Source organism: Macaca fascicularis, chromosome 14 (assembly GCF_037993035.2).
Source record: "Macaca fascicularis isolate 582-1 chromosome 14, T2T-MFA8v1.1".
Taxonomy (NCBI): Eukaryota; Metazoa; Chordata; class Mammalia; order Primates; family Cercopithecidae; genus Macaca; species Macaca fascicularis.
This window is the reverse complement of record NC_088388.1, coordinates 14204374-14217007: the sequence shown is the minus strand read 5'-3', so window position 1 is coordinate 14217007 and position 12634 is coordinate 14204374. Positions and strand designations below refer to the sequence as shown.

The window sequence follows — 12634 nt, the reverse complement described above, 5'->3', positions numbered from 1 at the left end:
CACCACACCGAGCTGGGAGTACATATATTTCTTTGAAACACTGCTTTTGTTTCCTTTGGATACGTACCCAGAAGTAAGATTGTTGGATCATATTGCAGTTCTATTTATAATTTTTTGAGGAACCACCACACTGTCTTCCATAATGGTTGTGCAAATTTATATTCTGCAAACACAAAGGATTCTCTTTTCTCTACATCCTTGCCAATACTTTGTTATCTTTTGTCTTTTTCATAATAGTCACCCTAACAGGTATAAGGTGATATCATATGATGATTCTGATTTGAATTTCTCTGATGATTAGTGATATTGTGCATGTTTTCACATGCCTGTTTGCCATTTTTATGTCTTCTTTGGAAAATGTTGTGGTCCTTAGCCTATTTTAAAATCAGGTTATTTGTTTTGTTTTTGTTTTCATTTTGCTATTGAATTGCATGTTCCTTACATATTTTGGATATTAATCTATTACCAGATACAGGTTCACAAATATTTTCTCAAATATTCCACAGCAACTTGGATGGAGTTGGAGGCAATTATTCTAAGTAACACAGAAGTGAAAAACCAAAAACCGTATTTTCTCACTTATTATTAACATTATTTTGTTCCTTTTAATGGCTCAGTAGTAGAATTCTTCTATGCCCAATTTGTTGAGAGTTTTTTTTTTTTAATCACAAAAGGATGCTAAAGTTTTTCGATTGCTTTTTTCTTTTTTGCATCTATTTCTTTTAATGTGCTGTTGAATTTGGTTTGCTTGTATTTTGTTGAGGATTTTTGCATCTATGTTTATTATGGATATTGGCCTGTGATTTTTTGTTTTTTGATGGTGTCCTTATCTGGCTTTGATATTAGGGTAAGACTCATCTTGTAAAATAAGTTTGGAAATACTCTTTCTACAATTTTTTGGGAACAGTTTGTGAGGAATGGCCATTAATCCTTTAGATATTTGGTAGAATTCACCAGTGAAGTATATGGTCCTAGGCCTTTCTTTGTAGGGAGGTTTTTGATTGCTGATTCAGTCCCCTTATTTATATTTTTTGTCTTCTCAGATTTTCTATTTCTTCGTGATTCAGTGTTGGTACATTGTGTGTGGCTAGGAATTTATGCATTTCTTCTAGGTTATCCAATTTGCTGGCATATAATTGTTCGTAGTAGTCTCTTATGATTCTTTGTATTTCTGTGATAGCAGTTGTAATGTCTTCACTTCTTTCATTTATAATTTTACTTATTTGAGTTTTCTCTCTTTTTTTCTTGGTTAGTCTAGCTAAAGGTTTGTTGATTTTTTTTTTAATCTTTTCCAAGATCCAACTCTTAGTTTTGTTGATCTTTTCCATTGTTTTTCTATTCTCTATTTTACTTGTTTCTGCTCTGATCTTTGTTGTTTCCTTCTTTCTGATAACTTTGGGTTTAGATTATTATTTTTCTAGTTCCTTAATATTTAAACTTAGTTTGTTCATTTGAAATCTTTACTTTTTCTTAATGTAGATATTTATAACTATGAATTTTCCTCTCAGTACTGCTTTTGCTGCATCCTATATGTTTTCAGATACTGAGTTTACCTTTTCATTTGTCTCAAGATACTTTTTTGCTTCCTCATTAATTTCCTCTTTGGCTCATTGATTGTTCAGGAGTATATTATTTAATTTCCATGTATTTGTAAATTTTCCAATTTTTCTCACATTATTGATTTCCAGTTTCATACCATTGGGGTCAGAAAAGATACTTGATATAATTTCAATATTCTTAAATTTGTTAACACTTATTTTATGACTTAATGTGATCTATCCTGGAGAATGTTTTATATGTGCTTGAGAAGAATGTGTACTTCCCTGCTGTTGGATGGAATGTTCTGTATATGTCTATTAGGTCTCTTTGGTCTAAGTATTGTTCAAATATGGTAGCTCCTTATTGATTTTCTGTCTGGATTATCTATCCATTGTTGAGTGTGGGGTATTAAAGTCACCGACTGTTACTGTTTTGCTGTTTATTTTTCACATTAGTTCTGTTAATATTTGCTTTATGCACCCAATGTTGGGTACATAAATATTGACAATTTTTATATCTTTTTGATGAATTGGCTCCTTTATCATTATATAATGATTTTCTTTGTCTTTTGTAACAATTTTTGGAAATGTCTCTTTTGTCTGATATAAGTCCACCCTTGCTCTCCTTTGGTTACCATTTGCATGGAATATCTTTTCTCATTCATTCATTTTTAGTCTTTGTGTGTCCTTATAGCTACTATGCTACTATGAGTCTTTTGCAGGTAGAATCTTGTTTTTTGTTTGTTTGTTTGTTTGCTTGTTTTTGAGACCGAGTCTTGCTTTGTGGCCCAGGCTGGAGTGCAATGGTGTGATCTTAGCTCAGTGCAGCTTCTGCCTCCTGGGTTCTTCTGCCTCAGCCTCTGGAATAGCTGGGACTACAGGTGAGCACCACCATGCCTGGCTAATTTTTGTATTTTTAATAGAGATGGGATTTCACCCTGTTGTCCAGGCTGATCTCAGACTCCTGACCTCAAGTGATCTGGTCGCCTCAGCCTCCCAAAGTGTAGGGATTACAAGCGTGAGGCACCATGCCTGGCCAAGAATCTTGTCTTTTATTCATGCAGCCACTCTGTCTTTTGATTGGAGAATTTAATCCATTTAAGTTTCAAGTAATTTTGATAAGTAAGGACTTACCATTGCCATTTTGTTCATTGTTTTCTGACTGTTTGATAGTTCTTTTTTTTCCTTTTTTCTTCTATTGCTTTCTTTGTGATTTGATGACTTTGTAGTTGTATGCTTCAATTCCTTTCTCTTAATGTTTTGTGTATCTATTACAGATTTTTCTAAAACTGGTTTTTAACAAGTCACTTCTACTTTGCTGCTTCCAACAGTGATTCTAAATTCTCATTTTACTTGAACTGATAGTTGATTACTCTCTTTTTCTGACTTCATTTGGCTGGAACACCATCCTTTTCTGGAGTTTTTCTACCTTTTGACTCTTCCTTTTTTGTCTTTTCTTGCTACTTTCTCCTAATATATTTGACTTCCAAATGTTGCAATCTCTTAAGATTCAGTTTCTAAAACTCTTCATTCTCCTATGTTGATCTCATTTAAATTCCAAGGCTTGAAATGACATTCATGTGCTAATGTTTCTAAAATTTATATCTTTATATAGAACATCTTTCTAAATTTAGATTTAAATTAAGGCCTGGTCATGTGACTGTCTTGGGTCAAGAGGTAGTTAACAAATATGAAATAGGTGGAAATTTAAAAATTCCTCTGCATTGGGTTTTGTGTTTTGAATTCTGTGACCCACAATGTGTATAAACCTGAGCTCATGTTCTAGTTGTTATAGCTGTGACCTTCTAGAAAGGTCATATAGAGGAGAACTGAAACATGCTGGCTGTAGGCTGCCAACTGCCTGACATTGAATGAAGTGCCTTTAGCTTTAGTTGAGCTACCAGATGACTAAAGTCATGTGAATAACACTGGCCAAGACCAGTAGAAGTGCCTAGCTAAATTTAGCCTAAGTTTCTACACATAGATTTGTGAGAAAATGATTGTTTTAAGCCACTAAGTCTTGGGGTAGTTATGTAGAAAAATAACACACTATACTAAGAATTTTTTCCAGTTATATAGTTCAAGCAGTATTTTAATCAGTTGACCATCTATTTCGTTCCCAGTTACCTCATGTTTTGTTAGATGATATCATAAATCACTGTGGATCAAAACACTTCTATTGTCACTCTGATTCTGTAGCCAGCTATGGTAATTTCTACAACTTGTCTTTGATGATTAGATACTGCCATCTAATTTTGGCTCATCTGGAATCACATTATAGTGACTGAGATAATTTCAATGGCTAAATCTTTCACTGTCAATCCTAACAAATTCCCTTTACTAATTCATATGTTAATGTCTAGTTAAGGTAGTATTCTCTGGGCCTTTCCAGGAAAGAAAGAGGCCAGGTGAGTTGGAACAGATTTTGTACTTGTCTCCTTGGGGCATAATGGGATCCAATCCTAATGATGGTTCTAGAAGCAACTTAATATTGTACATAGTAAATCTCCTAAATTCTTATCTCTCTTAGCTTTTGACCACAAATTTCTGGCATCTCACTGAACTGAAGTATACAGTTTAATGGTTTTTAGTGTATTCACAAATATGTGCAAACTATCACCCCATAATCAATGATAAAGCATTTTCATCACCTCAAAAGAAACCTCACACCCATCAGCAGTGACTAACCAGTCCTCCCAGTCTTAGGAAACCACTTATTTACTTTCTGTCTCTATACTTTGCCTTTTCTGGACATTCATATAAATGGAATCATACAATATATAACTTTTATAACTAGTTTTTCATTCAGCATGATGTTTTCAAGTTTCGCTTATGTTGTAGCATGTATCAGAACTTCATTTTTTTTTTTTTTTTTTGAGACGGAGTTTCACTCTTGTTGCCTAGGCTTGAGTACAATGGCGAGACCTTGGCTTACTGCGACCTCGACCTCCCGGGTTCAAGTGATTCTCCTGCCTCAGCCTTCTGAGTAGCTGGGATCATAGGTGTCCGCCACCACATCCGGCTAATTTTGTATTTTTAGTAGAGACGGGGTTTCGCCATGTTTGCCAGGCTGGTCTTGAACTCCTGACCTCCTGCATTTCGAATAAAACTCCAGACTTGAAATGTGATCTCTAAGAACCAGTACTTTCTGGCCGTTTGTTAGCCACTCTCTTGACACTCTGTACGTTTGTTTGCGGCACTTATGAGAACAGCAATTAATTTTTGCAGAATTATTTCTTAACTGTGTGTATTTAATGTTCGTCTCCCTGCCTGGCTGTGAATTCATCAAAGGCGGGATACGTCTTTCTCGTTCACTATTGTGTCCTCCGCTGTACCATGCTAAATGCCTATGATGTAAGAGGTTATCAAATGTTTGCTGAAAGGAACCTCAGATCCTTAAGCCAAATGATAAATTAATAACACATATCAGTACATAATCTCATTGGATAAATATTAGAAGTTTTTACAGGAGCAAACTAGAAAAAAAGTAAATGATAGAGAGGCCTTCCATGGAAATCAAGAGTGCCGTGGGGATGTAAACATCTGGGGTTGAAGTCAAAGTGGCCCAAGCATTAAATATGTTGTCGACATTTACCCGGAATTCCTTTATCTCATCAAACAGATCCACTTTGAAATAATCAACACCTTTTGTTTCACCTCTCTCCATGCTAAGTAAGAGTTACGTAATTCTGATTATTTGCTTGACTTACTGAGGGTGAACTTTGACGAGTGACCTAAGCACAAGGATGTTTAGTAAAACTCAGCTCCTTTCAGGCTTATTGGCAAAGCGACAAGGTCCTAAGAGAGTTCCCAAGGAAATCAGTAGATCTCTCCCAAGATAAGTTATTAGGGTGGCGCAAAACTAATCACGATTTTTGCCATTAAAAGTAACTGCAAATTAAAAGTAATGGCAAAAACCGAGATTACTTTTTCACCACCCTAATACTTTGCGTGGAGGACAAATGGCCCCAAGTCTGCTCCCACCTCACATGCATGGGGACTGGAGCAAGGGTACAAGTGGAGGCACATACATGTATATTTATGTAAAAGCTTTAAATGAAGAAACTGTTAAACAAGATACATTATGTCTCCTATTTTGACAAACTGACTTTCATAATGAGATAGAAAGATAGACTTTAATCTAGAATTCTCAGAGTATAGAATCTCTAGAATTTCACACTGGAACACTGCAATGTGGTGAGAGCCACCATCTATCTCCGCTCTACTACCCTCCCCTGCCTATGGCCCATGGTTAAATCCTTCCTCTTTCTAACCCCACTCTGACCTGCATTGTAGGGGGCCTCAAGTGCACATGTGTGGACACTCCAGGCGTTGTGTCCAAGCTCCGTCCATATTTCCAGCAGACAACTGCCCCTTGGCCACCATTAGGCCCAGGGCTATATACACCTGAGAGAACTGACTCAGGGAAGGGGCTCAAGCAGTCCTCGGATGTAAGTTCAAGGCCATTTGGGCAGGAAATTATGAAGGCTTGGGATTTGGATGGCATGTTCCTTTGTTTCAACACATTTCTTGTGCCTAGAGAAGAACATGATGGAGTAGTTCAGGGCGATACCCTCTAAAGCATGGGTCCCTGAGCAGAGGCTCTTCCTTCCCAGATCTGAGGGTGATTCAAAGTGGTGTGGGAGCAAACTGATTTTTTCCATGTCTTTTTTTTCTGTTATAATATGTGGGTGTGTAGAAGAAGCTAAATTGGGAGGGAGATGTGAAATGTTTCTTTGGGTGAAGGAATTTTTGTTTTATTTTATTTTTTATATCTGTTATGGGAAGGCTGTGTGTAGACTACTGATTCTGGAACTTGGCCCAATGTCATGCTAGTTGGACTGGTCTCTGTTTTCTTTTTGGTCATCCCAGATTCTCAAAAGATAATGACTAGCAGCACAGATAACATACTTGTTTTGCAAAGTTTATATTATAGATGTTGGGAGTGTCAGGAGACTATATGATGAGAAATAGGAGTTGGATTCATTGTTTTATTCCTTATTGATCCATCAAAGAGGTCATTTAATGGGTAGCCCCAGGTACATCTGATTTCTTATTTAAAATTATGATGTTACATTTCAGGTCAAAGGATGCTGAGAATTTATAATGTTGGTGTTTTCAAAAAAACCCCAATAGGATCTAACATAAAACAGATATAAATAAAATGAAAATAACTGAAGGAGAATTAGAGGTCTACCTCCCTCCCTCCCTCATCAGCAGCCCTGAGGACTTCTGCTCAGAGTTTCTGAAAGTGTCAGCCTCTAGGAGTTACCTGGGGAAACTGTTAAAAATGCAGATTCCTAGGTCTTGCCCCACTGAGTTAGACTTGAGAATTTGCATGTTTGACAAGACGCTACAGTGACTCATATGCATTCTTACATTTCCAGCTACAACAGATCTCAATGGACTAGACTGGGGTTAAGACACACATATTTTTATTTTTATTTTTATTTTTTAATTTTTATTATTGTTTATTTATTTATTTATTTTTATTATTATTTTTTATTATACTTTAAGTTCTAGGGTACATGTGCATAACGTGCAGGTTTGTTACATATGTATACTTGTGCCATGTTGGTGTGCTGCACCCATCAACTCATCAGCACCCATCAACTCGTCATTTACATCAGGTATAACTCCCAGTGCAATCCCTCCCCCCTCCCCCCTCCCCATGATAGGCCCCGGTGTGTGATGTTCCCCTTCCCGAGTCCAAGTGATCTCATTGTTCAATTCCCATCTATGAGTGAGAACATGCGGTGTTTGGTTTTCTGTTCTTGCAATAGTTTGCTGAGAATGATGGTTTCCAGCTGCATCCATGTCCCTACAAAGGACACAAACTCATCCTTTTTTTATGGCTGCATAGTATTCCATGGTGTATATGTGCCACATTTTCTTAATCCAGTCTGTCACTGATGGACACTTGGGTTGATTGATACACATATTTTTAAATAGTGTTCCAGATGATTTTGAAAGTTAATCTAAAATTTGGAAGCCATTGAAATAAATACTCTCTAAAGTGACCATGCCTGAGGCACGATCTCAGAGTGTGATCCTGGGGTCAGCAGCATCAGCAGCACCTGGAAACTTTCAGAATTGTAAATTCTTGGCCCTCTGATTCCCAGCCGTGAATAACAGTCTCCAGAACACAGTTCAGCTATCGGTGGATTAACAAGTGCTGCAGGTGTTTTTGATGCTGCTAAAGTTTGAAAATCATTTCCTAACAATTCAATAAACATGCATTGACACTCTGTGAACATTCTGTTCTAGGAACATTGAGGGCCTGAAGAAGTCACAGTTCTCAAAGATTTGTCAGTGGTACTTTGTTTGCAGCCTGATTTTGGTTCTGGAGTGATCAAGAGAATGTCAAGTTTCAGCAGGGAGAAAAAATTCTATCTGTGAATATAAAAGTAGCGGTTTTTATAAAGAGTTTTAATTTTGTTCTTTATACTTTCTGTATTTTCCAAACATTAAACAATTTAAATTGGCAAAAACAGTATGTTCCTGGAAAATATGAGCCATTGGCAAAAAGTGATTTGTAAATGTCGTCAGCTGGGTGTGGTAGCGGGTATAAAAGTATCCAAAGCAGGGCAGCTGCTTCCAATTTCCTGAATTTTTCGGGGGTCATTAGTTGGCAGCTGATGTCATGAAGGATTTTGTGGGGTTACAATCGTCTTTCCTTTTGTGCATGATTTTGACTCTTTCTGAGCAAAAGTCAGGTACGAGTGACCCTTCTATTTTGTTGTTTGAAGGCATAGTTTCTTAGCGGTTGTGGGCCTTTTACTGTTTGCTGTTTTGAGTAGAAGTGACTTTCCAGTGTAGTTTTCTGACTTCCGTAGTGGTATTGCTTTCTCTTGTTTGCTCTCTACCACCCCGCAAAGCAAGTGATTTATCTAGTTTATCCTAATGCTTAGGAAAGAGCTAGTTTTATTCTTCCTCTGGATTTAGGTGTTTTCTGTTGTGTTTTCTCACCCTATTCACCCTACCTGTGGAAAAATATTTCTCTGTTTAAGGTTTCAACTTGCTCTTCCACCTCCCACCCTGATCTCCCACTCATAATCCTGCCACCTGCCTCCTGTCCGGCCCTGTTGCCTCCTAAATGGTCATGAGTTAGTGATCATAAATCAGGTTGTGAAAATAAAGTTCTTCATTCTTTCTTCTTTCACTTCTTATTCTCCCTAAGTCATAAAGTTGTTACCATTAATATTAATCATTTTGTTTACATTCCACTTACTTTTTCCATATTTTACAGTAATCTTTTCTCATCTAAACTATATATTTTTCTTTATTTAAAAAGTTAATGGATAGAAATACTACGTATAAAATACATGTAATTTTGTTATTTCTAGTTTTTTTCTTCATGAAAATACAGTGATGAATTGCTTTATCTATGGGACATGTTTTTGTCTAAAAACGTTTTTTGGATATGCTTCCGGTAGTAGAATTAATGGACACAAAATGAAGAAATGCTGTTGTAGCACCACAGCTGTGAATGTTTTGAGTTGACAGACTCACCACACAAGGTTTTAATCTGAGACTGTCTTCCTTGTACATCACAGAAGGATACAGGGTGGAGACAGAGCAGGTGCAGATCTTCATCTTATTGGCAGGTCTAACAAATGCCCCAGGGTACAGTTTCCCTTGTCTCTTCACCCACGTGGGTCGTAGATGTCTGCCAGGGATGAGAGTCAGAGGCCATAGAAGCTGCAGCTTCAGTGCCCTATCAGTCATTTACACCGGCCTAGTTATGTAAACTCAAGGCCAGCACACCAGCTTGAGGCTCCCCCAATCCAGAGTAAACCCCACACAGCAAAAGAAGCAGAGACAGCATCCCATATTTAGCTTAATGTTGAACTTTTTTTTTTTTTTTTTTTTTTTTGAGACGGAGTCTCGCTCTGTTGCTCAGGCTGGAGTTCAGTGGCGCGATCTCGGCTGATGGCAAGCTCCGCCTCCCGGTTCACGCCATTCTCCTGCCTCAGCCTCCCGAGTAGCTGGGACTACAGGTGCCCGCCACCTCGCCCGGCTAATTTTTTTGTATTTTTAGTAGAGATGGGGTTTCACCGTGTTAGCCAGGATAGTCTCGATCTCTGACCTCGTGATCCACCCATCTCAGCCCCCCAAAGTGCTGGGATTACAGGCGTGAGCCACCGTGCCCAGCCAATGTTAACTTTTAAGGAAACAGTACTGGAAGGGGAGGAGACAGGTTGTCTCCAGATAAGCTTGAATGGGACTGATCCTTCATTTACAATTTTACCGTTTCATCTGAGTGATCATATTGTATCTCTCAAGGCTGTTTTACAGCGGTATCTTTTTTTTTTTTTTTTTTTAAATATGCTATGTTCAAACTTTCTCTGGGTGTCCTTTAGCATAAAATTGCTATCTAAATCTTTTTAATATTTTTTTTCAACAGTGTCAGTAGGATGTACTTCCTCTATGTTCTGGGTTGTGGCTGAACCAACTTTACTTGGTCAGGATCATATTTTGCATTCTGATGAAGCATCTCTAGGAACTGGCTGTCCTGTAACCAATGTAACTGCGAAGGGATATGAGTTTAATTACCCTGCCACTGAGTGTGGGATTCAGAAAGAGGTAAGAGCTGCAAGCGTTTCAAATAATAAACTAACCCCTAGGTTGTACCCTGCAGTAGCACTGTGTGTACTGTCAGTGTGAGATATTTATTTATTTATTTATTTATTTATTTATTTATTTATTTATTGAGACGGAGTCTTGCTCTGTCGCCCAGGCTGGAGTGCAGTGGCCGCATCTCAGCTCACTGCAAGCTCCGCCTCCCGGGTTTACGCCATTCTCCTGCCTCAGCCTCCCGAGTAGCTGGGACTACAGGCGCCCGCCACCTCGCCCGGCTAGTTTTTTGTATTTTTTAGTAGAGACGGGGTTTCACTGTGTTAGCCAGGATGGTCTCGATCTCCTGACCTCGTGATTCGACTGTCTCGACCTCCCAAAGTGCTGGGATTACAGGCTTGAGCCACCGCGCCCGGCCAGATGTTTTCTTAATATACTATGGCCCGATGACTTTTGGGGAAATCCCTGAAACTTTGCTATATCTTCAGGATCAATGGATGAATGCTGTTAACGTTTTAGTAGTTTATGAACGACAACTTTTAAAAGAGCCAGGATTCTCAGTTTATGCTTGTAAGAGATTGTCTTGGGGATTTTATTTAGCTTATCAGAGCTAACGTTTTCTGTTTAGAATACATTTTCCTGTGGTAGGACTTTTTGTTGTTGTTGATTGTTTGAACTAACACCCCTAAATGGAAGTGTGTTAATCCTTAAAAAAAAAAAAAAAAAAAAAAAGACAAGTAGAAGGCAGAGAGGTAGCAGTGGTAGTAAATCTACTACTGCGAAAGTAGAAGGAACAAAAATGAATTGAGACAAAATGAGACTTACTGGTTTATGTTTAAATGTAATCTGATGTGCAAATTGTGTCTTCTTTAAAACTTTCAGCTCATCATCTTTGGATACCACTTCAAGCTCTATCCATAACAATCTTACAGAATTCCAAAATGACCCTCCCTCTACCAATTCTCATTCTCCCTGGAACTTAACCAACCCTAGCTTATTTGGATTGACTCAGATTCCATATTTTCAGGACTCCTCAGTGAGGATCCTTAGAAAAGACAAAACATGGCAGTGTCCACATAGAAATGATCGTATTGACATAAGGAAGAAAAAGCTAGAATCTCTACTAAGGAGGGTATTTGTTGTTTAAATAGTGTCTATGTGATGGGTCTCACATTACATTTCAATCATGTTTAGAAAAAATGCTACTTCCATGTGTCTACATATATCCTGGTCTTGTCAATAAGTCTCCCTTTACCCTAGTTATGACAAATAGACAAAAATCTCTAGTATAGTTTAAACATAATCTGAGTCAATAAACTGTTCACTTTAAGTAGTGCTCAGACACTTGAATAAAAATTTTCAAGTCTTTCAACCCTTCCCTCTAATCCCTGGCACATAGTAGGTCTTCCATGTTCACTGGTCAATGTATTAGTCAATGTGTTTTCTGTGCCAAGTTTATCAAGTGGTTACATTGGAAACTTTTCATTAACTACCTTTCTTTTTTCTCTGTAGGTAGAGGCATCTCATCCGTCACTCCTACTTAATATGTCTCATCCACTACTCCATGAGAGTGCAAATGTAGCTATATTCTAGGTTCTTCCATGGCAATCCTGATAACTCTGTTGCTACAGCTTACTTAAAATTTAATTTTTGAACCACTCACTACAGATTTATCAATTTTTGGTGCCACTTCCTGAGAGAACATTGGGTTGGGATAGTGCCCAGTGCTTCATATATTTTTAAAAAGTGTTCCTTTTAAACACAGGCCATGCTGCCCTTGCATAGTCTCTTATAATATGATGTCTAAGTATAATTTTTATGTGGAGTTGATCTTACAAATAAAATATGCTGTGCCTTTGCTTCTTGACGACCGGGTTATAATCTCAAAACAACCTAGGCTGGGATGTAGGCATGGAAGGGTCTCTGTCCTCCACCTGCTGTTAGTGTACAAGTCATGTTTTAAATACAGTAGACTGAGAATAATCCTACATAGTTGTTTAATTCCTTTAAGAAAGATTTAGTATCCATGACAGAAATGAACACCGTTGGATCAACCAGGAAATAAGAGTATAAAGTTTGACCTCCTATAGGCCCATGGCTTTGGGAAACAGCGATAGCAGAATATTTCTGTATCTTTCTTCAAGATCAATAGGGTGAGATTAGTTTTTATTCTTGGCACTCTAGGAACTAAGCCTTTAGTGATCCCTTAGGACCATCCTTCTTTATTTCAATGACCACTCTCCAGTTAGTAATAACATCATTCTGGAACATGCTCATGAGGATCTTCTTGAGATATTTCTAACAAAACCTTGAGGGCTCAAGTCCTGCCTGTGTGATCCTATTCATATTGGGAAACCTTAGTCAATGGGGTTTATTGACTAGATATTTGTTATTTGAAAATAACTGGGTGAAGATAGACGTCTTTTAATCTCCATCAGTGTTTCCTGCTGGCAGAACCTAAATGGGAGGCTGGAAAATCTAATTTTTGAACTCTTGGCTCCAACACTGTAGGGCAGAGA

The 12634-nt window shown here is 37.9% G+C and overlaps 1 protein-coding gene across 3 annotated transcripts in view; it reads left to right on the top strand.

Annotated features, from left to right (window-relative positions):
- The window catches only part of LOC102133058 (oocyte-secreted protein 4A), a 105013-nt gene that overhangs the window by 51997 nt on the left and 40382 nt on the right, over positions 1–12634 (top strand). The window contains exons 3-4 of one of the 3 annotated variants that reach the window (XM_074013547.1): positions 9946–10124; positions 11628–11974. The exons of the other annotated variants lie outside the window; for them this stretch is intronic. Coding sequence (XP_073869648.1) covers positions 9946–10124; positions 11628–11708 — 260 coding nt within the window. The 3' untranslated portion in view covers positions 11709–11974. Of the gene's footprint in view, positions 1–9945; positions 10125–11627; positions 11975–12634 lie in introns of those variants that run through there. 3 annotated transcript variants of the gene reach the window in all.